This window comes from Myxine glutinosa, chromosome 11 (assembly GCF_964187855.1).
Source record: "Myxine glutinosa chromosome 11, kmMyxGlut1.1, whole genome shotgun sequence".
In the NCBI taxonomy this organism is placed as follows: Eukaryota; Metazoa; Chordata; class Myxini; order Myxiniformes; family Myxinidae; genus Myxine; species Myxine glutinosa.
The window spans coordinates 95,219,068-95,246,674 of record NC_136271.1 but is presented as its reverse complement, the minus strand read 5'-3'; the positions used below and the strand labels follow the sequence as shown (position 1 = coordinate 95,246,674).

General features: G+C 47.0%; 1 protein-coding gene across 1 annotated transcript in view; it reads left to right on the top strand.

The window, feature by feature from the left end:
* LOC137414544 (uncharacterized) overlaps window positions 1-27,607 on the top strand; it is a 198,733-nt gene that overhangs the window by 161,385 nt on the left and 9,741 nt on the right. Inside the window, exons 22-25 of the mRNA XM_078786296.1 lie at window positions 12,372-12,439; window positions 12,699-12,747; window positions 13,855-13,967; window positions 16,023-16,095. Coding sequence (XP_078642422.1) covers window positions 12,372-12,439; window positions 12,699-12,747; window positions 13,855-13,967; window positions 16,023-16,095 — 303 coding nt within the window. The remainder of the gene's footprint in view (window positions 1-12,371; window positions 12,440-12,698; window positions 12,748-13,854; window positions 13,968-16,022; window positions 16,096-27,607) is intronic.

The following is a 27,607-nucleotide window of genomic DNA, read 5'->3' as shown; positions in this document are numbered from 1 at the left end:
ACGATCAAACATCCTTACTGCAGGTGAAGTTGTGCTTCAGGCCTTGAATATCTCTTGGAGCACAGTCAAGGCAATCATTAATAAGTGGAAGGCGTATGGCACCACAAAGACCCTGGCGAGAACAGGTTGTCCCTCCAAACCGGATGACCAAGCAAGGATGAGACTGATCAGGCTACCAAGAGGCCAATGGCAACTTTCAAAGAGCTATAGGCCTTTTTGGAACTATGGATTGGAACTTTTTATGGAACTTTTTGGTCTGAATGAAAAACGTTACGTTTGGCACAAACTCAATACAGCACATCGCCCAAAGAACGCCATCCCCACTGTGAAGCATGGTGGTGGCAGCATCATTCTATGGGGATGTTTCTCATCAGCAGTAGCTGGGGCACCTGTAAGGATAGAAGGGAAAATGGATGGAGCAAAATATGGAAAATTCCTGGAGGAAAACCTGCTGCCCTCTGCAAAAAAAGCTGAAATTGGGACTGAAGTTTACCTTTCAGCATGACAACGACCTGAAGCACACAGCCAAAGATACACTGAAGTGGTTAAGGAACAAAAAGATAAATGGCCTTGAGTGGTCCAGTCAGAGCCCCGACCTAAATCCAAACGAAAATCTGTGGAATGACTTGAAGATTGCTGTCCATCAATGCTCCACACACAACTTGACTGAGCTTGAACAGTTTTGAACAGAAGAATGGGCAAATATTGCCCAATCAAGGTATGCAAAGTTGGTAGAGACCTATCTCAACAGAATCACAGCTGTAATTGCTGTCAAATGTGCTTCCACCAAGTATTAACTCAGGGTGTGGGACACTAATCCAACCAAGATATTTTAGTTTTGTAATTTTAATAAATCTTCTGAAATTTGTAGAATTTATTTTTAACATGGAAGTTGTGGGTTACGATGTGGAAATAAAGATAGAAAAAGTATATGTTGGTTTCAGCCCAATCTCCCAATGGTGAATCGTCACTGAAAAAATTAACTAATTCTCATGTCCAAATCCATATTCAGATCTTCACCAAAATCGAATCTATTTGTTCATGTCAGACACCCAACCGGTTCACCAAGTTTCGTCCAAATCCGTCCACAACTTTTTGAGATATCCTGACATGTAGTGTTTTTGGCCCTATTTGCATATTTTGGTCCTTGCAGCATATTTTGGCCCTATTTGGTTTTTGGCTTCACCATCTCCCAATGGTGAAGAATCACTTAAAAAATTATAGCAGCCGGATCCGAATCCGGATCTTCACCAAAATGTAATCATTTTGTCCTTGTCACATACGCTACATCTACATCTCTGACAAATTTCGTCTGAATCCGTCCACAACTTTTCGAGATATATTGTTCATAAACGGACAGACAAACAGACAAAGAAATAGCAAAACAGGGGTGAAAACATAACCTCCATCCACCTTTGGTGGTGCAGGTAAACATAGGCCCAAAACAAAAACACATAACAAACCAAAAATATAGGTACATGGGTCATGAAGCTCACCTGGATCAGGAGCAAGTCACTCAAACCCCCCACAGAAGCCCTGACACCCTGATATTTTTTAATGCTGTGAACGAACATTGGTACATCATGGGCGATGAAAGTTGTGATCAGACGGGGGGGAGAGGGGGGGTTTGGGTTAACCCTCGCCCCTCCCATAAACCTCCTTAACACAGATTTTGTTGTGGTCAATACCCATTCGTTAGCTATCAGATATGAATTTTGGCGCATGCGCAAGATTGGAGGTCACGTCTCTTCAAAGCTGTCCATGCGCGCACGCTTTCGAAGTTAAGTTTTTAGCTCTTTCACGAGCCTCGATTCAGTATACAAAAAAAAATTTTAAAAATCCCAATTGTGTTTTTTGTCGAAACTGTATCTTTCTTTCGGTTTGGGTAACTATTGGTGTGTCTTTAATAGTATTCTTGGTGTTGGTTTTTCATACCTGTGTAGAGAATCGTCGGTTAGTTCGTGTCGCGTATTCTGAGGCCTTGTGTAGTACTAGTAGGCTACCATGTCTGACCTTGGCTTGAGGCTTTGTTTCTGTCTCAGCGGTTCTTCGATTGCGCTCGCAATTACTTTCGGTCTCTATTTTTCACGTTTCACGTTCGGTCTCTGTCTCTGTTTTCATCTCAACTCAAAAACAAAACAAAAAAAACAAACAATATTCCCTTCTCTGTTCTTATCCGTTGTTCGTTCTTATTTGTTTGTTCGTTCTTCGACCACGTTGTTCGTGATCACGTGTTCACGTCGTTAAAAAATGTTTCAACTGTCCCCTGAAGAACTGTATTCTGTCATATACTATAACACCTTCTTCTTCTTCTTCTTCTTCTTCTTCTATAAAAGGATGCTTTCGACTTGCTCACCAAATCTATTGATTCCAAAAAAAAATTCCATCTCTTACAGTTACAGTGCCTCTTTCATACATTCCCTAAACTCTCCAGAACTCCACCCATCCTTCAGCGTCCTCAAACGTATTTTTGACTCGAAGGTCTCAAGAAACTCATTTTGCAATAAATGTTCGTTTCCCATTAATCGTACACTTTTCAAAATCCAATCTCACCCCTTCCCTCCAAATCTTCCCCATCACCCCCTTCCCTCCAAATCTTCCCCATCACCCCTACCCTCCAAATCTTCCCCATCACCCCTTCCCTCCAAATCTTCCCCATCACCCCTCCCCTTCAAAACTTCCCCATCACCCCTCCCCTCCAAATCTACCCCCTTGCCCCTCCCCTCCAAATCTTCCCCATCACCCATCTCTTTCGAATATTCCCCCTTGCCCCTCCCCTCCAAATCTTCCCCATCACCCATCCCTTTCAAATCTTCCCCCTTGCCCCTCCCCTCCAAATCTTCCCCATCACCCCTCCCCTCCAAAACTTCCCCATCACCCCTCCCCTCTAAATCTACCCCCTTGCCCCTCCCCTCCAAATCATCCCCATCACCCACCTCTTTCAAATCTTCCCCATCACCCATCCCTTTCAGATTTCCCCCCTTGCCCCTTCCCTCCTAAACTCCCCTCTCACCCCTCCTCCTCAAAGCATCCTCCCCGCTTCTTCCCCCTTCCAACTTTCACCTTCATCTCCCTCAACCTTCTGCCTCACTCTTCCCCCTCCTCAAATAACACCTCACTGCGCCTCACCCAATCACCATCAAACCTTTTGTCCGCCCCATTCTTCCCTTTCTCCAAGCTATTCTGAAATCTCTGACACACCTTCAACAGCTCTCCCTACCTCTTCCTCCTCTTCCACATCTTACCTTACCGCTCCCCCCCCCCCCCCCCCCCCCCCGTTGTATCCGATGCTCCCCCTTCCTCTTCTTTAACAGTATGGACCTCAAACATCCGGGGCCTTCGCTCAAACTTGACTGATCTTTCCATACAGGTTGCTTCTGACAAACCAGACGTGATCTGCTTAACATAAACTTTCCTCCTTCATGATGTCTCTGATTCCTTGGTATCTCTCCCCGGTTACTCCCTCCTCCGGTATGATAGACCTGAGCCTCGTCCTGGAGGGGGGGGGGGGGGTTGCTATCTTTATAAAAAACTCTTCCTCACTCGCCCTGCACTGCCCTCTCTCCACCTCACCCCCAGGAATACCTTTGGCTACGGCTTCCCCTTCGCTCCCACCTTTTGTTCATATGTGTGTTCTACCGTCCACCAAACAGTGATGACTCCATCTACATCTCGCTGTCTGATAATATGGACCAACTTCTAGCTACCCATCCCAACTCTCTCTTCCTCATATGTGGTGATTTCAATTGTCACCATGCCAGTTGGCTGGGTGTGGGTACCTCTCTCCCCAGCCATGGCTCTTCAGCAAAGGACTTCTGTGACTCACTGGGACTGACACAATCTGTCAATTTCCCGACCCGGATCTCAGTCAACGGAGCATCTTCTCTTCTGGACTTGGTTATGACTAACTTCCCTGAAAATGTCTGCTGCTCTTCTTCTGCTCCAATCGGCTCATCTGATCATGTGCTTGTTAAAGTGGACATCTCTCTGACCATTCTCAGAGAGCCTCCTCAGCGTCGACGAGTCTGGCATTTCACTCAGGCCAACTGGCACGGTCTTCAAGCAGCCATCAATCATCTGGACTTGTCTCCCATCTCTACCGCCTCTGACATCAACTCATCCTGGGAATTCTTCCAAAGTAAATTGCTCTCTCTCATGCACAGATTTATCCCATCTCGTCTTCAGTTGTCATACCCTTCCTCCCATCCATGGTACACGGAATCTTGTGGTGAGGCTATTGCCCAGAAACGACTTGCTTTCGTCTCCTGGAAAGCAAATCCAACGGAAGGAAATCTCATTTCCTTTCACAAAGCCCGAAACAAGTGTGTGTCCACCCTCAGGAGAGCCAGGAAACAATATCTCTCCGTTCTCAGGACAGAACTCTCTTATCTGTCTCCCTCTTCCAAATCCTGGTGGCATCTGGTCAAATCTGTTTCTGGTGTTTGTTCCCCCTCCATCCCCTCCCTCACCTCAAACGGCCACACGGCTGATTCCGCACGTGAAAAAGCTGAATGCCTCAACTCTGTGTTTGCCTCTAAATCTTGTGTCCCAAACCCATCCCTTTCTGTACCCACCGTACCCAGTCGTACCCAGCTGCTCCTGGACTCTGTGTCCTTTCCTCCTGACAAGGTGGAAAAGTTTCTGTCAACCCTCGACTCTGATTCTGCAACTGGACCTGACGGCATCAGCCCACGGGTCCTAAAATCCTGTTCTTCCGCTCTTTCACTCCCTCTCTCTGTTCTCTTCACCCTCTCTTTTGCTCAAGGTCATCTGCCATCTGCTTGGAAATCTGCCAACATCACCGCTTTGCACAAAAAGGTGCAAAAACAGGTCCCAGCAACTACAGACCAATCAGCCTTCTCCCAATTATCAGCAAAGTCATGGAATCCATCATTGCTTCAGATATGAAATCTTTGCTCTTCTCCAATGGCTTGATCTCTGATCATCAATTTGGTTTCAGACCTTGTCACTCTACTCTGGACATGCTGCTTCTGCTTTCTCAACAATGGATGGAGGTCCTCAATGCCAAACAGGAAATTAGAGCTGTCCCCCTTGACATATCATGTGCCTTCGATACGGTCTGGCACCCCGCTCTGCTCACCAAACTCTCCTCTTTTGGTATCCATGGAAATCTCCACGCATGGCTGGCGGACTTCCTCTCTAGTCATAGTCAACGTGTGGCCCTGAATGGGTTTCTCTCATCTCCTCTTCCTGTTCAGGCTGGAGTTCCCCGAGGCAGTGTTCTGGGCCCTGTGCTTTTTCTGGTCTTCATCAATGATCTCTCTGACTCTCTTGAAAATCCTCTCTATCTCTTTGCTGATGACTCTACTCTCTGTCGCTCCATTCCTCATCCCTCAGATCGGCAGTCTGTAGCCTCCTCACTCTCTGCAGACCTGGACAAAATCAGACTGGGCAAACAAATGGAACATGTCTTTCAATCCTGACAAATCTCACACTCTTACGATGTCTCTCCGAAAAGACCGACTGGACAACCCTCCCATCCACTTTCTGAATAATCCTCTCCAAGAAGTTCTGTCACTCAAGCTTTTGGGTCTCACTATCTGCCATGATCTTTCCTGGGAAAACCACATTTCAAATCTGGCCTCCAAAGTCAGTCGCCGACTGGGCATCCTCCGTCGTGCGAAGTCCTTCCTTGGCACACCTGAGCTCCTCAACACATACAAGGCTTTCATCCGCAGCTCAATGGAATACTGCTCTCCCCTCTGGGCTGGTGCTCCTGCCTCACACCTAGCTCGTCTTCACGCTGTTGAAACCAAAGCATTCAGAATCATTGGAATCTCCCGCGATGAAGCTAACTCCAAGGGCCTCTCACTCACTCACCGCAGGCAGGTTGGTGGTCTTTCCATCTTCTACCGACTCCTCTCTGGCCTTGCCCCCCCCCCCCCCCCCCCCAGCTCTCTCTGGGCTCTGTCCCGCAAATATTCCTACAGGTCGCACAAGATCTGCCTGCAACCCTCTTATGGTTAAACTGCCAAAATCAAGACTCTCTGCTCACCTTCACTCCTTCATTCCTCTTTTCTCCCGCCTCTGGAACAAACTCCCTCACTGGGGAATCCGCGATTGTCATGGATGGAAACCCTTACGTCATTTCCTCATTCTGCATTAAACTCAATATCTCTACATTTTCATTCCAAACAGCATAGTTCATCAATCCAATCACAATTTAACACTATAGTATGAGTATATCAAAATATAATGTTAAATCACAATTGTATCGAGATATTATCAAACCAACGAACCATCGTTATCTGTTCACTTCCGGATTTGGGAGCAAGATCCATGTCAATCGCATTTCCAAATCATAATTGCATTGAGGAATTTCTGAAACCTCCTACCTACCTTACGACACCCGCTGGGATCCCAAAAACATTCCACAAAAGGTTGTTATATTTCCTTTTAGAAAATTTGCAAATGTAATGGTTTTTTTTTTTTTTTTTTTTTTTTTTTTTTGTATACAAGATCGAGGCTCGTGAAAGAGCGAACATTAATCACACAGAAAGACAAACCGACACATAAAACATATAACATCGGGAGCGGTAGACAAGATGGGGAGAGAGGGGGAAGGACACAAACACAACATTTGAGAGCAGGGACCGAGAGACATGGAGACATCGAGAGATCTGAGAGAGGGCGAGGGCTTTGGGGGGGGGGGGGCATGGGAAGGGGGCGGTGGGAGAGGTATAAAACATATGGACACTGCCAGGACTTCCAGGAAAGAAGTTGGAATTTCAAACAAGGTGGTTCTGGGGTGAATTAGCGGGGGTAGAAAAGATCAAGGTTTTGGATGGGGGAAGATAAGAGATGGTGGTGAACAGCTGTTTTAAAGACCTGGAGGGAGGAGTGGGATTGAAGGGACTGAGGGAGTTTGTTCCAGAGGCGGGAGAAAAGAGGAATGAAAGAGTGAAGGTGAGCAGAGAGCCGAGATTTCGGCAGTTTAACCATCAGAGGGTTGCTGGCAGATCTTGTGCGACCTGTAGGAATATTTGGGGGACAGAGCACAGAGAGAGCTGGGGGTGCAAGGCCGGAGAGGAGTCGGTAGAAGACAGAAAGACCACCTACCTGCCTGCGGTGAGTGAGTGAAAGGCCCTCAGAGATAGCTTCATCGCGGGAGATTCCAATAATTCTGAAAGCTTTGGTTTCAACAGCGTGAAGCCGAGCTAGGTGTGAGGCAGGAGCACCGGCCCATAGGGGAGAACAGTATTCCATTGAGCTGTGGATGAAAGCCTTGTATGTGGTGAGGAGCTCAGGTGTGCCGAGGAAGGACTTCGCACGACGGAGGATGCCCAGTCGGCGACTGGCTTTGGAGGCCAGCTTGGAAATGTGGTTTTCCCAGGAAAGATCATGGCAGATAGTGAGACCCAAAATCTTGAGCGACAGAACTTCTTGGAGAGGATTGTTGAGAAAGTAGATGGGAGGGTTGTCCAGTCGATCTTTTCGGAGAGACATAGTAAGAGTGTGAGATTTGTCAGGATTGAAAGACATGTTCCACTTGTTTGACCAGTCTGTGATTTTGTCCAGGTCTTCAGAGAGTGAGGAGGCAGCAGACTGCCGATCTGAGGGAAGAGGGATGGAGCGGCAGAGAGTGGAGTCATCAGCAAAGAGATAGAGAGGATTTTCGAGAGAGTCAGAGAGATCATTGATGAAGACCAGAAAAAGCACGGGGCCCAGAACACTGCCTTGGGGAACTCCAGCCTGAACAGGAAGAGGAGATGAGAGAAACCCATTCAGGGCCACACGTTGACGACGACTAGAGAGGAAGTCCGCCAGCCATGCGTGGAGATTTCCATGGATACCAAAGGAGGAGAGTTTGGTGAGCAGAGCGGGGTGCCAGACCGTGTCGAAGGCACGTGATATGTCGAGGGAGACAGCTCTAATTTCCTGTTTGGCATTGAGGACCTCCATCCATTGTTGAGACAGCAGAAGCAGCATGTCCAGAGTAGAGTGACCTGGTCTGAAACCAAATTGATGATCAGAGATCAAGCCATTGGAGAAGAGGAAAGATTTCATATCCGAAGCAATGATGGATTCCATGACTTTGCTGATAATTGGGAGAAGGCTGATTGGTCTGTAGTTGCTAGGATCTGTTTTTGCACCTTTTTTGTGCAAAGCGGTGATGTTGGCTGATTTCCAAGCAGATGGCAGTTGACCTTGAGCAAAAGAGAGGGTGAAGAGAACAGAGAGAGGGTGAGATAGAGCAGCAGAGCAGGATTTTAGGACCCGTGGGCTGATGCCGTCGGGTCCAGTTGCAGAATCAGAGTCGAGGGTTGACAGAAACTTTTCCACCTTGTCAGGAGGAAAGGACACGGAGTCCAGGAGCAGCAGGGTACGACTGGGTATGGTGGGTACAGAGAGGGATGGGTTTGGGACACAAGATTTAGAGGCAAACACAGAGTTGAGGCATTCAGCTTTTTCACGTGCGGAGTCAGCTGTGTAGCCGTTTGAGGTAAGGGAGGGGATGGAGGGGGAACAAACACCAGAAACGGATTTGACCAGACGCCACCAGGATTTGGAAGAGGGAGACAGATAAGAGAGTTCGGTCTTGAGAATGGAGAGATATTGTTTCCTGGCTCTCCTGAGGGTGGACACACACTTGTTTCGGGCTTTGTGAAAGGAAATGAGATTTCCTTCCGTTGGATTTGCTTTCCAGGAGACGAAGGCAAGTTGTTTCTGGGCAACAGCCTCACCACAAGATTCCGTGTACCATGGACGGGAGGAAGGGTATGACAACTGAAGACGAGATGGGATAAATCTGTGCATGAGAGAGAGCAATTTACTTTGGAAGAATTCCCAGGATGAGTTGATGTCAGAGGTGGTAGAGATGGGAGACCAGTCCAGATGATTGATGGCTGCTTGAAGACCGTGCCAGTTGGCCTGAGTGAAATGCCAGACTCGTCGACGCTGAGCAGGCTCCCTGAGGATGGTCAGAGAGATGTCCACTTTAACAAGGACATGATCAGATGATCCGATCGGAGCAGAAGAAGAGCAGCAGACATTTTCAGGGAAGTTGGTCATAACCAAGTCCAGAAGATAAGATGTTCCGTTGACTGAGATCCGGGTCGGGAAATTGACAGATTGTGTCAGTCCCAGTGAGTCGCAGAAGTCCTTTGCTGAAGAGCCATGGCTGGTGAGAGAGGTACCCACACCCAGCCAACTGGCATGGTGACAATTGAAATCACCACATATGAGGAAGAGAGAGTTGGGATGAGTAGATAGAAGTTGGTCCATATCATCAGACAGCGAGATGTAGATGGAGTCATCACTGTTTGGTGGACGGTACAACACACATATGAACAAGAGGTGGGAGCGAAGGGGAAGCCGTAGCCAGAGGTATTCCTGGGGGTGAGGTGGAGAGAGTGCAGTGCAGGGCGAGTGAGGAAGAGAGTTTTTGATAAAGATAGCAACCCCGCCTCCAGGACGAGGCTCAGGTCTATCATACCGGAGGAGGGAGTAGCCCGGGAGAGATACTATGGAATCAGAGACATCATAAAGGAGGAAAGTTTCTGTTAAGCAGATCACGTCTGGTTTGACATAAGCAACCTGTATGGAGAGATCAGTTAAGTTTGAACGAAGGCCCCGGATGTTTGAGGTCCATACCGTTAATGAAGAGGAAGGGGGAGCATCAGATACAGAACAGGGGGGAGGAGGAGTAGGGTAAGATGTGGAAGAGGTGGAAGAGATAGGGAGAGCTGTTGAAGGTGTGTCAGAGATTTCAGAATAGCTCGGAGAAATGGAAGGATGGGGCGGACAAAAGGTTTGATGGTGATTGGGTGAGCCACAATGAGGTGTTATTTGAGGAGGGGGAAGAGCGAGGCAGAAGGTTGGGGGAGATGGAGGTGAGAGTTTGAAGGGGGAAGAAGCGGGGAGGACGCTTTGAGGAGGGGGAGTGAGAGGGGGGAAATTGAGAAGCAATGAGGGTGGGGAGATTTGAAGGGGAGGGGTGAGGGGGGAGTTTGGGAGGGAAGGGACAAGGGGAGGGATTTGAAAGGGATGGGATATGGGGGAGATTTGGAGGGGAGGGGTGAGGCAGGAGTCTAGGAGGGGAGGGGCGAGGGGGCGTCTTGGCGGGGTGGGGTGAGGGGGTAGTTTAGGAGGGAGGGGGCAAGGGGGGAGATTTGAAAGGGATGGGTGATGGGGAAGATTTGGAGGGGAGGGGTGATGGGGAAGATTTGGAGGGGAGGGGTTATGGGGAAGATTTGGAGGGGAGGGGTGAGATTGGATTTTTGAAAGTGTACGATTTATGGGAAACGAACATTTATTGCAAAATGAGTTTCTTGTGACCTTCGAGTTAAAAATACGTTTAAGGACGCTGGATGGAGGATGGAGTGCAGGAGAGTTTAGGGAATGTAGAAAAAAGGCACTATAGGAGATGGATATTTTTTTTGGGATGAATTGATTTGGTGAGCAAGTCGAAAGCAGCCTTTTAAAGAAGAAGAAGAAAAAGGTGTTATAAAATATGACGGAATACATAACTTGAGGGGAAAGTGTAAACATTGAAGGTTAATGAGTGAAAACTATCTGGGGAAATGGGGGAGAAACACGTGGTCGAAGAACGAACGAACGAATAAGAATGAATAAACGAATGAGAACAGAGAAGGAAATGTTTTTTTTTTGTTTGTTTTTTTTGAGTTGAGATTTACACAAGGAAGTAGGCTATGGGTGAAAAGCCTGGGAATACAGAGAACGAAAGTTATTGGATCACAAACGACGGACCGCTGAGAGAAAAACAAAGCCTCAAGGTTGTACAGTGCACACTGCACAAGGCCTCAAGACACGACACGGCAAACAGACGATCAATTTATGAAAGATAAACACCGAGAAACAACCAAAGTTGCACACAATAACTTCACACACCGAAAGATAAATACAGTTTCGACAAAATACAATTGTGAACAGACTTAACTTCGAAAAACGTGGAGACCGTGTGGAGCTTCGAAAATCCCTCCCACCGTCTCCGAGATCTCGCGAGAGATCTAGAGATCTGGTTACTAAATTCTGTCCCCCTGTCATGTGACCAGATCCTCAGCTCTGATTGGTGGACGTTTGTGAGGGACATAGATACATACATACGCCGGACAGATAGACAAGCGCTGTTCCAGACGGCTTTGCCACACGAGCTACGCCGTAAAAACTTTAATTGTATTGGCCACACAACACCAATTGGGCACACTTTGAATTTTCGAGGGCCTTTCACTCTCTCTCACCGCAGGCAGGTTGGTGGCCTTTGTCTTCTACCGACTCCTCTCCGGCCTTGCTCCCCCAGCTCTGTCTGTGCTCTGTCCCCCAAATATTCCTTCAGGTCACGCAAGATCTGCCAGCAACCCTCTTATGGTTAAACTGCTAAAATCAAGACTCTGCTCACCTTCACTCTTTCATTCCTCTTTTCTCCCGCCTCTGGAACAAACTCCCTCACTCTCTTCAATCCCACTCATCCCTCCAGGTCTTTAAAACAGCTGTTCACCACCATGTTATCTTCCCCCATCCAAAACCTTGATCTTTTCTACCCCCGTTAATTTCAGCCTAGATCCACTTTATTGAAATTCCGACTTCTTTCCTGGAAGTCCGAGCAGTGTCCATGTGTTTTATACTTCTCCCACTCCACTCCCACCCCCCTTCCCACGCCTCCTCCCCCCAACCCCTCCCCCTCCCACAGTTCTCCCGATGTCCCTGCTCTCAAATGTTGCACTCGTGCGCTTCCCCCTCTCTCTCCCCATCTTGTCTCCCGCTCCCTTTATGATGTTTTATGTGTCCGTTTGTTTTTTTTGTGATTAATGTTAACTCTTACACGAGCCTCGATCTTGTATACAAAAAAAAAAAAAAAAATCTTATGGCCAAGTTTCATCAAAATTGTGTGTTTGGTTCAGGCAATAATGACTGAAGTGTTTACAGACTCACTCACTCACTCACTGACTGACTGACTCACCGACTTAACGACAGATACTGCTTGACTGCCGAATGGCTTCCTCCTACGCCAAAGTTTCTTGCGTATCCTTGGAGGTGGAGCGAGAAGAAGTGTTGTTAGGATTTTCTGCCGATTGGTCAGTCATGGTCATGTGTTGCCGAGACGTGAATGAGTACATCCATGGTCGTTTGTCATAGGAAATAACGAGTCACTGCACTACATTCTGAACTTCGTGAAGATGAAACCTATTCTCGAGAAATCTGCTGCACTGCATCCCTCAGCTTCCAACAAGTGGTGCTTTAAAACATCTTTGTTGACGTGTTTCAAAAGTCCCCTGGAAAAGTTTAATGACGTTTTTTTTAAAGAGGATCCATATTATGATGCTACATTGTATTTTTCATTGTATGCTGTCAAAACAAAATGTCTTGTTTTGTTGAATTTTCCTTTTAAGTGTTCCTCCATGGAAATAAAACGGCATTTGGAGAACAAGGATCCTTTGGCCTATCCTCTGCTGAAATGGTAAGATTTGATCTCAAATTGCAATGCATTCATTATTATCTCCAGTTGTAATGATTTTTTTTAAATTTGTGTGAATTTTGAGAAGTTTTTTTGGAATTACTGTGAATTTTGAGTTCTTTGGAATTTGTGTGAATTTCCACCACATTCTTTTCACCAATAACATGCAATTGCATTCACCAGATGTTACACATTTAGTGGTTTGCCCAGTTGCAAGTAAGACGAAGCATTCAGTATATATTCTTTTGTATTGCTCCTGCAGGGTAATTGAAAGCGTCACTATCCCGATTGTTAAACTTCCCATCAATCAGGTTAGTCACTACCTCCAACATGCTCTCAGCACCTTGAATTATATACTTTGATCAGCAACAGAATAATTGATTTTAATTTTGAATTGTCAGTAAGAAAACCCAAATACCCTGTTTTACTTTTCTTCTGTGGACCAAGGTGGATTAGTAGAGCTCAACGGCCCAGAGCAACCAGGCATAATTAATAAATATAAAATTGGAATGTCAATGTGGTATTTGTTGCGCAGGTAGCACGTTTTTGCTCATTTGAAACTGTTACAATCTTAAGATGCTCAAATGTGTAGGCCACGTGATATGACTTCTTGCAATTAGATGAGCTGATATTTAAACTATTCAGTGATTGTTATACAACCGTCCTAATCTTCAGAGTACTTTCTGCACTGAGTTTAATTGTACCTGTTGTCATGTGCAAGCAGGTGAATCGCACATATCATGTAAGAGGGTGTACCTTAATCATTAACTTTGAATGCTTTCCTTTCTTAAAGAGCCACTTGACATAGAGAGTAATCTTCTCTCCCAATCACATTTTGATGACAAAATCAATAAATAGCACCGCAAAGCGGGCATAACCCCTCAGCCTACGCATGGTGAAAGGAAGCATTGATGATAACTTGTTATGACACACACACACACACACACACACACACACACACACACACACACACACAATTTGTCACACACACTGCAAAAATGATTTAATCGGACAAGCCATTCTGCTCGAAATTGACGGAAACCAATTTCAAGATGGCTGCCGTGGCGGCTGTATTGAAAATCGCAGCGCGCCCATTTTCGAAAGGAACCTTCCTTTACTCAACCGCAACACACACTGCAAAAATGGATTTAATCGGACGAGCCGTTCTTCTTGAAATTGGCAGAAACCAAAAGTTGACGGACGCCCGGGCGACGCCGTTTAGAATCGTATTCTTACATTGTAATTTGTACTTTCTGTCAAATGATTGATGAGAGAAAAGGAATGGCCTTGCCCATTCATATTTGTTTCTCTGTACCTGTGTTTCTGTCTCGCTTAATACGTTTTTCTCTTTCTCTCCATATCTATCTGTCTCCTCCATCTCTCTCTCCACATGTCTTTGTCTGTCAATCTTTCCACAGCAACTTGGCTTCATGAGGACACGGAATCAATTTTTGTTCCTCACCGCTCCGAGTAAAAGAGAGGCTGAATTTTGTTCAGCAAGAAGAATGTATGGGAGTACCTTTGCCTTCCAGTAAGTATGAAGAGTCGATCTGTATTTTTTTTATTGCATTATGTACGAAATGTACCTGCTTATGCGAGTGGTGTACAGAATGTTTTTTTTTTTTTCTTGTTTTTTTTTTTTTATACTGAATCGAGGCTCGTGAAAGAGCTGACAACCGCGAGGGAAAGACAGCACAGGGGGACCGCGAGGGAAAGACAGCACAGGGGGACCACGAGGGAAAGACAGCACAGGGGGACCACGAGGGAAAGACAGTACAGGGGGACCGCGAGGGAAAGACAGCACAGGGGGACCACGAGGGAAAGACAGTACAGGGGGACCACGAGGGAAAGGCCTAACATAACACCGGTTTGAGGCCTAACATAGAAAACAACATCAGTAGCTCCATCAGTAGCTCCATCAGTAGCTCCATCAATAGCTTCCAATTATTTTTTATATTTCAAATAGTTCCCAATGAATTTAACACGTGGCAGTTCAGGGGACTGAATCAACAAGTTTTCATGACAATGGTCGATAATCCATGACCCAGAGTAAAGTGGGCAGTTTGGTTGGGAAAGCCTCTGCATCCTCACCACAGTACTCACCATTGATTTGATTGGACACATCTTCACTGTCCCACAAACCTGTGGCCATGAACTTTCGAAGGCGATGTCCACTTGAACTTCTGGGGAGGTGGAGACTGTGTTTGCTTCCACTACGTCCAGTTCCGTTTGGTTTTGAGGATTAATATGATGAATTTATGACTCATCCTCATTCGCAAATCTGCTCATGGAGTGGAATTTCCTCATGCCTGTACTTCATTCTTTATATCTTGCTTTTCTTAATATCTCCAAACTGAAACTTCATTGAATGTAAAATTGCAAACGCTTCTTCTTTTAAGAGTGCAAGAATATAAGACCCGTCGCTTCGCTGACGGAAATACTAATCTTTGCTGTGATGGCTAATCTATGGGGGAAGAAAAAAAAGGATTCCTCGGAGATCCTGCTCTCCGTGCAGGGATGGATAACTAACGTCACGTGTTGGCATTTGCAGTTTTGACACGCGTGTCCATGTACCCATAAAAAAAAAATAAGAAAATAATTTTGGATCACAAACACTCCCGGGAGTTACCTGGATCCACTGTAGTTGGATTTATTGAAATCCGTTAATCCGTTCTCAAGTTATAACACAACAAACAGACCGACACGGCTCCTTTTATAATACAGGTTTTAAAACATTTTTAAATGCTTCACTGCCATTATTTCTTCATCAGTGGCATCCCTTGTGTGTTGTTATTCTTCTCCACTACAGTCTAATTCCCTTCACTCCAACCTCTCTTATTTTTCTGGGTGTTGTACCGTCTTCCAAACAGTGACAACTCCATCTGCATCTCTCTCTCAGATGTGGACCAATGTTTAACGACTAATCCCAACTCTCTGTTCCTCATATGTGATTATTTCAATTGTAACTGGCTGTTGGTACCTGTATCACCAGCCATGGCACTTCAGCAAAGGACTTCTGTGACTCCATGGGACCGACTCATTCGGTGAAATTTCCAACCCGGATTTCTCACAATGACAAATCCTCCCTTCTGGACTTGGTTGTCAAATTTTCCTCGCAAATGTCTCCTGCTCTTTCTCTGCCCCAATTGCTTCATCTGATCATATGATTATTTATGAACGTCAACATCTCTCTGGATAATCTCAGAGAGCTGCCTCATTGCCGACGAGTCTGGCATTTCACTGGATGGATGGATAAGTGGTACTACAAAATGGACTACAAAATGTAAATGTTTCATGATATTTGTTATATTATATCACCTTTATCTATCAATATTGTTGAAATGAAGATCAAATAGCTGTGTGTTAAAATATGTTGAAAAAGTCAAAACTTTACATGGGGTGTACTTACTTTTTCACGTGACTGTGTATATATATATGTATATATATATTAGATGTTAAACACTTGTCTTCACTCATTCATCAGAATGAATGCAGTGTGTTCCCAACCTGCAGTAATATGTACACGTTCTTTGCTTATAGTGACTGCTGTGTTTTATTCCTGATGTGAACTGTTTCTGTCCTCCAGTGGATCAAAAGTTTGGAACTGGCATGACATTATTCACCAAGGCCTGTTGAACTTTTCTGGCACCAACCGTGAGGTAAATACGTCATGAGGCTAGTAGTAATCTGCAAGTTTATTGTGCAAGGCCAACTTGTGTGCTTGGGTGTGGATATTACTACAATGGCTGTTCTGTGAGATTTGACGTCCATGTTAAAGATGTGCTGTTTGAGATTGGTGAAAATAATGCACATTTCCCCGGTAATAAATACCAATTCCATTAGGTTTCATAAATAATTGGAAAACATTGGAGCAGAGATGGGATGGGACAGCAAAACCTACAATCTGCATACACAGTGTGGGAAGCAGTCCTTGAGACTGCCTCTGTTGAGGGGCAAAGAGAGAGTCAGCTTCACCAGCCTGCATTGGGGAAAAATATTGTATATTCCATACTTGTGCGATAAGATGGTTCAAAGAGGACTTGGCTTTGTGGAGAACACCAAGGATGTGGCCATCCTTCAGACCTAGATGATCATCAGGCCATGGAGCTCTGTGTTTGCTTCACACTTGCTGTGCTTCACGCAAAGGGTAGCACCATGTATGGAGATTCAATGATTCCCCATTCAATCCTTGTGTAATGGCGTTGTGAGTGTGGGACTTGAATACGTTGAATGACATGTTCTACAAGGGGCAGGCAATAAGTAACCTTAAAATATTTTTCACAACTTGTTTATTGCATGTACGTGTGTAACAACTGTTATTTTTCGACATAATCTCCATTGCGTTCAATGCATTTTTTCCAGCGCTTTACTGAGGCCTGGATTCCTCGAGAAAAAATATATATTTTGGCTGCTTGTCGCCATTCATGCACCGCCTCTTGGACCTCTTCGTCAGATTTGGAAAGTGGTTCCACCAAGTGCCTCTAAGTGGCCCAAAGATTTGGTAATCCGAAGGGGCGAGGTCTGGCGAGTCGGGTGGATGAGAAATTCAAAATGCAGGTCCTCGATTGTTGCAGTTGTAGCGCGGGCAGTATGAGGCCGAGCATTGTCGTGCTGCAGCAAAACACCGGTAGTGAGTAGTCCACGATGTTTTGATCTGATTGCTGGTTTGAGATGATTTTTAAGGAGGTTGCAATATGATGCATTGGTGACTGTGGTCCCGATGGGGATGTAATGCTCTACAAGTGGGACTTGACGAACCCAGAAGAGCGTTATCATCACTTTTCCAGTGGAAGGGTGTGTGCGGAATTTTTTGGGCTTTGGTAAAGTTGAATGGCGCCACTCTTCCTCTTCCTTTCTGGCTGAAAGTAGTGGACACAGCTTTCATCACCAGTCACTACGCGCTGTAAGAAAGTGTCGCCTTCTGTTTTGTAACGTCGCAGAAGTTCTTCACATGCTTCCACTTGCCGTTCTTTCAGTTCGGGTGTGAGTTGTCTAGGCACCCACCTTGCAGACACATTGCGGAACCCCAGCACTTTGTGAATGATATCGTGTGCTGAACCATGGCGAAATGTTCAATTCAGAGACCACTTCATTCAGCGTAATGCGACGGTTTTCCCTTAGCACGCGCTCAAATTCTGCACCCATTTCTGGTGTGTCCACTGTGTGAAGCCGGCTCGAGCGAGCAGCGTATGCCACACTGGACACCACTTTTAAACTTCCTGTCCCAGTTGTACACCTGCTACAGCGATAAACATGCATCACCATATTGCATCTGTTTATCGCTGCAGCAGGTGTACGACTGGGACAGGAAGTTTAAAAGTGGAGTGTCCAGTGTGATATGACAACTGAAGATGAGATGGGATAAATCTGTGCATGAGAGAGAGCAGTTTGCTTTGGAAGAATTCCCAGGGGTAGGAGAGATGGGAGACCAGTCCAGGTGATTGATGGCTGCTTGAAGACCGTGCCGTTCGGCCTGAGTGAAATTCCAGACTCGTCGATGCTGAGGAGTCTGTGAATGACCAGAGAGATATCGACTTTAACAAGCAAATGACAAGATGAACCGATTGGAGCACAAGAAGAACAGCAGACACCTGCAGGGACGTTCGTCATAACCAAATCTAGAAGAGATGTTGTGCCGTTGAATGAGATCTGGGTCGGGAAATTGACAGATTGTGTCAGTCCCAATGAGTTGCAGAAGCCATTTGCTGAGGTGCCATGGCTGGTTGTGGATATTATGACAATGCCCAGCCAGCTGGTATGATAACAGTTGATGTCGCCACATATGAGGAAGAGAGAGAGTTGGGATGAGTGGATATAAGTTGGTCCATGTTGTTAGACAGCGAGATGTAGATGGAGTCCTCACTGTTTGGTGGACGGTACAGCACACATTTGAACAAAATGTGGGAGCAGAGGGGAAGCCATAGCCAGAGGTTATATTCAGGGGGTTTTATGCAACCAGGCCATTGTTTTTATCCCAAGAACGCAGCTGATCCCAGTACACTACCTTGAGGGATGCCAGCCGGTCGAGGTTGAGTAGAAGACAGAATGCCATACAAGGAAATGTACTGCCTGCCTTCATGGAGTAAACCCAATCGGTCAAGAAAGAAATTCCGAATCCCCTGAAAGATAGCTTGGACCGCAAGGTTCACTTCGAGACTGGCAGACAAATGTCCAAAAGATGGTCCTGAGCTTCTGTTTGATCAATCCATCAATCCATTCTTGAGATCATAACAGTAACATGTTGAGAGTGAAATTATCAGGGTGGAAGCCAAACTGCTGATTTCAAACAATAAGTTTGGAGAAGACCTAAATGTGAGTGTAATTGAGTTGATTGGTTGTGGCACCCTTCTTACCTCGTTACCCTGCGCTCGTGAAGCGAAAGGCGGAGTTAAACAATCAAGCAATCAGTTGCGTACGTGTGCTGTGTGTGTGCCATTTGCCATGTCTGCATTTTTAAAATTCATTTTCTCGGCAACTGTTGGTCCGATTGACACGAAATTTTACCATAGGAGCACCTCCGCCTGGAGAAAATTTATATGCATAATTATGACGTCGGTCACGTGGTATGGACGCCATCTTGGAAAAACGTTGCACCTCTGTCTCCCAAACCGCTCAATGGAAAAAATGGAAACTTGGCTCATTGTCAAATACTCCCCATGCGGAATAAGATATGTTGATGATGATGTCATTGGTGCCTTAATTATGACGTCATAATTCGACAAGTACAAGGCTTGATCTGATCAGTATGAAAAAAAAAATCCTCTGCAACTGTTAGTCCGATTGGCACGAAATGTTCAGAACACGAGCGGCTCCTCCTGCAGAATATTTTAATGATTATTATGACGTCATAGGTCACATGATACAGGTGCCATCTTGGAAAAACTTTGCACCTTTATCTATGAAACCACTCCATGGAAACAAAATCGAGTCCTGGCTCATTGTCAACTACTCCCCATGGGGAATAATAATAATAATAATAATAATGCATTTATTTTATATAGCGCTTTTCAGGAAGCCCAAAGACGCTTTGACAGAGTGCAAAACATAATGCATAGCAAAACATAAAGACAATTGCAAAAAAAGAAGAATCAATAGGGAAATATTCAAAGCACAAAGGAGGGAGAAGGAGAGGAGATAGTCAGGGGTTAGATGCTGTGGGTTAAATGTTGAATGCAGTGTTGAACAGGTGGGTCTTGAGTGATGTTTTGAATGTGGTGAGTGAGGAGGAGTCTCTGATGGTGTGAGGTAGCGAGTTCCAGAGGGTGGGAGCAGCGATGGAGAAGGCCCTGTCCCCCCAGGATCTAAATTTGGTCCGGATGGGGGGGGGGGTCAGGAGGTTGGTACCAGCAGAGCGGAGGTTGCGGGTGGGAGTGTGTCTGGAGAGGAGGTCAGCCAGGTAGGATGGGGCCAGGTTATGGAGGGCTTTGTAGGTCAAGAGGAGGATTTTGTACTGGATTCTCTGGGAGATGGGGAGCCAGTGAAGCTTGTAAAGGACGGGGGTGATGTGGTCACGGGTCCGGGAATGGGTGAGTAGACGGGCAGCAGAGTTCTGAATGTATTGGAGTTTATTGGTGATTGTTGAGGGTGAACCATAAAGGAGGCTATTGCAGTAGTCCAGACGGGAAGTGATGAAGGCGTGGATGAGGGTTTCTGCAGCCACGGAGGAGAGGGATGGACGGAGACGGGCGATGTTTTTCAGGTGGAAGAAGGCTGTCTTTGTGATCTGTTTAGTGTATTTGTCGAAGGAGAGGGTTTGGTCAAAGATGATGCCAAGATTCCGGATGTGAGGGGAGGTGGACACTGGGAAACCGTCGATGTTGAGGGCAAAGTTATGGGTGGACTTGGTGAGCGTTTTTGGGCCAATGATGATTATTTCAGATTTATCACAGTTAAGTTTGAGGAAGTTGATTTGAAGCCAGGATTTTATTTCAGTGATGCAGTTTGTCAGGATAGAGTGGGTGGCGGTGGAGATGAAAAGCTGGATGTCATCGGCGAAGCAGTGGAATTGGAGACCACGACGGCGGAATAAGTGACCGAGGGGGGACAGGTAAAGGATAAAGAGGAGGGGGCCAAGAACTGAACCTTGGGGGACACCTTGGGGGAGGGGAGCAGTGGGGGATTTGCAGTTATTGATGGAGATGAACTGACGTCTGTCAGAGAGGTATGATTTAATCCAAGAGAGGGCAGTGCCGGTAATGTTAAAGGTGGTTTCAAGTCGGGTGAGGAGGATGGTGTGATCGATGGTGTCAAAGGCGGCGCTGAGGTCGAGGAGGATGAGAATGTTGAGGTTGCCAGCATCAGAGGAGAGGAGAAGGTCGTTGGTGATTTTGAGGAGAGCAGTTTCAGTACTGTGGTTGGAGCGGAATCCGGATTGGAATGTTTCATACAGGTTATTGGCAGAGAGGTGATGCTTGAGTTGAGTGGCTACAGCGCGTTCCAAAACCTTTGACAGAAAGGGTAGGTTGGAGATGGGTCTGAAGTTATTTAGGGTGTCAGGGTTTAGTCCAGGTTTTTTCAGAATGGGGGTAACAGCAGCAATTTTGAGGGATGGTGTGAGATGTGTTAATGATGATGTCATCGGTGCCTTTGTTATGACGACATAATTCGACAAATACCACTTATCCATCCGATCGTTATTAATGTTTTTTCATTAAATGTTGGTCTGATGGACACAAAATTTTCACCATGGGGGTGCCTCCTCCTTGAGAATATTTTAATGACAATCATGACGTCACAGGTTATGTGTTGCAGGCACCATGTTGGAAAAACCGAAAAACGTTGCAGATCTATCTCCAAAACCGTTCTTTGGAAAAGTTGAAACGTGGCTCCTTGTAAATAACTCGATATGGGGAATAGGTGGTGTTAACGATGACGTCATTGGTGCCATAATTATGACGTCATAATTCGACAGGGACAACGCTTAGCCTGATAGTTTGACATTTATTGAGCATGATCTATGCAACAATTATATTGGAGAATATAAATTTATGATGTCATTGCTCACGTGGTCTGGCAGCCATACAACAGGCATTTTCAGGCAATTTTCCCTGCAAGAGCGGGGGTTAGCCTTGCGGTCCCCATGACAATCTTCTCCATTTTGCCCTATTTTCTGCATCTCCCCTTGTTAACCCCCTTGCCCACATTTCCTCTTCAACCATCTTTAGCCAAGTCTTTCTCGGTCTTCCCCGTCCTCTACTTCCTTCTACATTCATTTCCATCACTCTTCTCAACCAGTCAATTTCATCCTTCCTCAACACATGACCAAACCATCTCAAACTGTTTCTCTTCACAGCATCCATCACAGGGTCAATTCCCATCATCTTTCACAATATTTTTTTTTTGTTGTTGTTTGTTTTTTTGTATACAAGATCGAGGCTCGTGAAAGAGCGAACATTAATCACACAGAAAGACAAACAGACACACAAAACAAATAACATCGGGAGCGGTAGACAAGATGGGGAGAGAGGGGGAAGGACACAAACACAACATTTGAGAGCAGGGACCGAGAGACATGGAGACATCGAGAGAACTGTGGGAGGGAGAGGGCTTTGGGGGGAAGGCATGGGAAGGGGGGGGGGGGTGGGAGAGGTATAAAACATATGGACACTGCCAAGACTTCCAGGAAAGAAGTTGGAATTTCAAACAAGGTGGATCTGGGGTGAATTAGTGGGGGTAGAAAAGATCAAGGTTTTGGATGGGGGAAGATAAGAGATGGTGGTGAACAGCTGTTTTGAAGACCTGGAGGGAGGAGTGTGATTGAAGGGAGTTTGTTCCAGAGGCGGGAGAAAAGAGGAATGAAAGAGTGAAGGTGAGCAGAGAGCCGAGATTTCGGCAGTTTAACCATCAGAGGGTGGCTGGCAGATCTTGTGCGACCTGTAGGAATATTTGGGGGACAGAGCACAGAGAGAGCTGGGGGAGCAAGGCCGGAGAGGAGTCGGTAGAAGACAGAAAGACCACCTACCTGCCTGCGGTGAGTGAGTGAAAGGCCCTCAGAGATAGCTTCATCGCGGGAGATTCCAATGATTCTGAAAGCTTTGGATTCAACAGCGTGAAGCCGAGCCAGGTGTGAGGCAGGAGCACCAGCCCATAGGGGAGAACAGTATTCCATTGAGCTGCGGATGAAAGCCTTGTATGTGGTGAGGAGCTCAGGTGTGCCTAGGAAGGACTTCGCACGACGGAGGATGCCCAGTCGGCGACTGGCTTTGGAGGCCAGCTTGGAAATGTGGTTTTCCCAAGAAAGATCATGGCAGATGGTGAGACCCAAAAGCTTGAGCGACAGAACTTCTTGGAGAGGATTGTTGAGAAAGTAGATAGGAGGGTTGTCCAGTCGATCTTTTCGGAGAGACATAGTAAGAGTGTGAGATTTGTCAGTATTGAAAGACATGTTCCACATGTTTGACCAGTCTGTGATTTTGTCCAGGTCTTCAGAGAGTGAGGAGACTGCAGAAATTCATCATTTGTCTTCCTCTCTGTCAACAATACTCCACACATCCACCGAACCATTCGCATTTCTACCCTTTCCAGCCTTCGTTGCTGCTCTGCGTTCATTACCCATGTCTCGCTCCCATAAATCATAACACTTCTCACACATGCAGCATACACCTTTCCCTTCAGCTTCATCGACACCCCTCCTCGTTAGCACGCCACTCAGTTCCCGAAACTTCTTCCATGCACATCTCACTCCAGCAACCGTTGCCGAGTCTGATCCACCTTCTCCATTCAGCATGTCTCCTAGGTGACAAAATGTTTTCACACCTTCCAGCTTCACGCCATCTCCAAGATCCAACTCAACATTTCCTCCATCTGCAGCTCCCTCTGTGCACACCTTACACTTGAATGTAGCTGCCACACTGGTTAATGACCCTCTCAAACGACTACATTTTAGATGAACCCACTGAGCGCACATTGTACATTGAATGGAATTCGACACCCTTCCTGCACACAGTACACGGCCACTTCCCAGTTCTTTTCACCTAACCACATGCTTTACTACTTGCCATCACCTTCGTTTTTCCGATATTTACCTTCAGACCTTTTCTCTCCATACATTCCTTCCACTTGTTCATCTTCTCCTTCAGTCCATCCATACTTTCTGCAATCAACACCAGATCATCTGCATACAACAACTCCCACGGGAAACCCTCCTTTACATTCCGAGCCAGCACCTCCATCACAGCTACAAATAGTAGTGGACTTAGCACCGACCCCTGATGCACTCCCACCTTCACCTCAAACTCACCACTGTTCCCGTCCTTCGTCCTTACAGCTGTGCACGCTCTTTTGCACGCACCTCCACTCCTAACTTCCTCAATGCCCATGTCATTACTTCACGTGGAACCCTATCGAATGTTTTCTCCAGATCAACAAACCCAAGAAACAACTTCTTCCTCTTCTTCATGTACTTCTCCTGCAACTGCCTCACAATAAAAAGCGCGTCTGTCGTTCCTCTTCCTGGCATAAATCCAAACTGCATTTCGTCAATCTTCACTTTCTTCCTTATCCTCCTCTCCAACACCCTTTCCAATACCTTCATTCCATCCTCCAATAACTTTATCGCTCAATACGAGCCACAGTCCAGAGGGTCACCTTTCCCCTTATATCGAGGGACAAGGGTACTCAGTTCCCAATCCACTGGAATGCAGCCTTCTTTCACCACCAGATTGCAGACCTCTGTCATTCTCTTCACACCGCAATTTCCAGGCTGCCTTCAACATATCTCCCACAACTCCCGTCAGCCCTCCCGCTTTTCTACTCTTCATTGCTTTTATCGCTTCCTCAACTTCCTTCTCAGTTGTCTTCTCTGCCGGTCCTAAAACTGGGTTACTCTTTATGTTGCCATCCCATTCATTCTCTGCATTCAAAAGTATTTCAATACTAGTGGGGTCACCCGTGGGAATGAACGTTTGACATTTGGACATCTTGATTTCGATGCTGCACATTAAATTTTACAAAATGGTTAAAATGGTGTAATGAACACTTTATTTATTTCACATAATATGTGACCCCTCACTCCTCTCCACCCTCACTCTTCTCCAATGCCACTCCTCCTCACACTCCTCTCCAATACCTCCTCACACTCCTCTCCAATACCTCCTCACACTCCTCTCCAATACCTCCTCACACTCCTCTCCAATACCACCTCACACTCCTCTCCAATACCTCCTCACACTCCTCTCCAATACCTCCTCACACTCCTCTCCAATACCTCCTCACACTCCTCTCCAATACCTCCTCACACTCCTCTCCAATACCTCCTCACACTCCTCTCCAATACCACCTCACACTCCTCTCCAATATCTCCTCGCTCTCCTCTGCAATACCTCCTCGCACTCCTCTCCAATACCTCCTCACAATCCTCTCCTACACCTCCTCACACTCCTCTCCAACCCCTCACACTCCTCTCCAACCCCTCACACTCCTCTCCAAACCCTCACTCCTCTACAGTCCCTCACACTCCTCTCCAGTCCCTCACACTCCTCTCCAGTCCCTCACACTCCTCTCCAATCCCTCACACTCCTCTCCAATGCCTCACACTCCTCACCAATCCCTCACACTCCTCTCCAATCCCTCACACTCCTCTCCAATCCCTCACACTCCTCTCCAATCCCTCACACTCCTCTCCAATCCCTCACACTCCTCTCCAATCCCTCACACTCCTCTCCAATCCCTCACACTCCTCTCCATTCCCTCACACTCCTCTCAAATCCCTCACATGTTCAATTCCTCATACTCCCCTCAAATCGCGCCTCACTCACCTCTCCAATCGCGCCTCACTCGTCTCTCCAATCGCGCCTCACTCGCCTCTCCAAACGCTCCTCACTCTCCTCTCCAATCGCTCCTCACCCGCCTCTGCAATCGCTCCTCACTCTCTGACCCCTCGCTCCTCTCCAACACTTCCTCACACTCCTCTCCAACACCTCCTCACATTCCTCTCCAGCACCTCCTCACACCCCTCTCCAATACCTCACACTCCTCTCCAATACCTCACACTCCTCTCCAATACCTCCTCACAATCCTCTCCTACACCTCCTCACACTCCTCTCCAACCCCTCGCACTCCTCTCCAACCCCTCACACTCCTCTCCAAACCCTCACTCCTCTACAGTCCCTCACACTCCTCTCCAGTCCCTCACACTCCTCTCCAGTCCCTCACACTCCTCTCCAGTCCCTCACACTCCTCTCCAATCCCTCACACTCCTCTCCAATCCTTTACACTCCTCTCAAATCCCTCACACTCCTCTCAAATCCCTCACACTCCTCTCAAATCCCTCACACTCCTCTCAAATCCCTCATACTCCCCTCCAATCGCGCCTCACTTGCCTCTCCAATCGCGCCTCGCTCCCCTCTCCAATCGCTCCCCGCTCCCCTCTCCAATCGCTCCCCACTCTCCTCTCCAATCGCTCCTCACTCGCCTCTCTAATCGCTCCTCACTCTCCAACCACTCGCTCCTCTCTCTCCAACCACTCGCTCCTCTCCAACCCCTTGCTCCTCTCCAACACTTCCTCACACTCCTCTCCAATCCCTCACACTCCTCTCCAACCCCTCACACTCCTCTCCAAACCCTCACACTCCTCGCCAACTCCTCACACTCCTCGCCAACCCCTCACACCCCTCACACTCCTCTCCAACCCCTCACACTCCTCTCCAACCATTCACACTCCTCTCCAACCATTCACACTCCTCTCCAATCCCTCACACTCCTCTCCAATCGCTCACACTCCTCTCCAATCCCTCACACTCCTCTCCAATCCCTCGCACTCCTCTCCAATCGCTCGCACTCCTCTCCAATCGCTCGCACTCCTCTCCAATCGCTCGCACTCCTCTCCAATCGCTCGCACTCCTCTCCAATCGCTCGCACTCCTCTCCAATCGCTCGCACTCCTCTCCAATCGCTCGCACTCCTCTCCAATCCCTCGCACTCCTCTCCAATCCCTCGCACTCCTCTCCAATCCCTCGCACTCCTCTCAAATGCCTCACACTCCTCTCAAATCCCTCACACTCCTCTCCAATCCCGCACACTCCTCTCCAATCCCTCACACTCCTCTTCAATCCCTCACACTCCTCTCCAATCCCTCACTCTCCTCTCCAATACCTCCTCGCACTCCTCTCCAATACTTCCTCGCACTCCTTGTAGTGAAATCGTATCCGTACTGAACCCGGGTGGGGATGCTCGCTGCTCGCTGTCATTGTTGTCCCCACTAGGGGCGTGACTATAAGACCCGTTGCCGTGTCAGTGCTCCGAGACTTCTCCCTTGTGACATGTTACATCGGTAGCCTCGTTAATGGTACGCCTTTATAGAATATCTAGCTTGCTTGCATTGACTGATATGAATGGCTTTATGAGATGTCGCATCGTATGCTTATTGTGTATTTCTACTTACAGGAATGATGTGATGATCTAAATGCAATTAAACCAAACCGTTGGACTAAAAGTTGTGCGGACCTGAATGGTTTTCCACAACACTTAATTGCATTTATGATCTGCTGACATGGCTGGCAACAAGACGTTGACGGTGTCCATTTTCAGCGCCGACCCACAAGCCACGGACGGAGGCTTGCAACTCAAGCACTGGCTCAAGCAGCTGGAGCATCTCTTTAATGAGCCTGATACCGCTCCGACGCCTGCCGCGAAGCTAGCAATATTACACTCAAAAATCGACTACCGGGTCTACCACTCGGTCGCTCAATGCACGACGTATGATCTTACCGTCGCGGAGCTCAAGCGGCTTTATATAAAAGAAAAAAGCCCTGTGTATGCGCGTTATTTGCTGCAGACGCGACGGCAGCAACCCAACGAGCCTATGGATCATTACGCCCAGGAGCTCCGGCAGCTCATGCTGGACAGCGCCCAGCCACGGACTCCCGAGCAGGCTAAAGATGATCGACTTTTAGATGCCTTCATAGCAGGGGTCTCCTCTCAGGAACTACGTCTCAAACTCTTGGAGAAGACCGACCTGACCTTCGCTACGGCGGTTGAGCAAGCGACGGTGTATACTGAAGCGCGGATGCAATCGAACGCCTATGATCGCACGCGCCTTTTGGCGGGCACCTCACTACACGCCCGGCCGGAGAGGACCACTGACGAGGACGTGGATCCGCCTGCTGAACTCCGGGATGCTCCGGAGGATGACCCTACCCTGACAGCTGCCGTTACGACCAGCAGACCCAAGGCC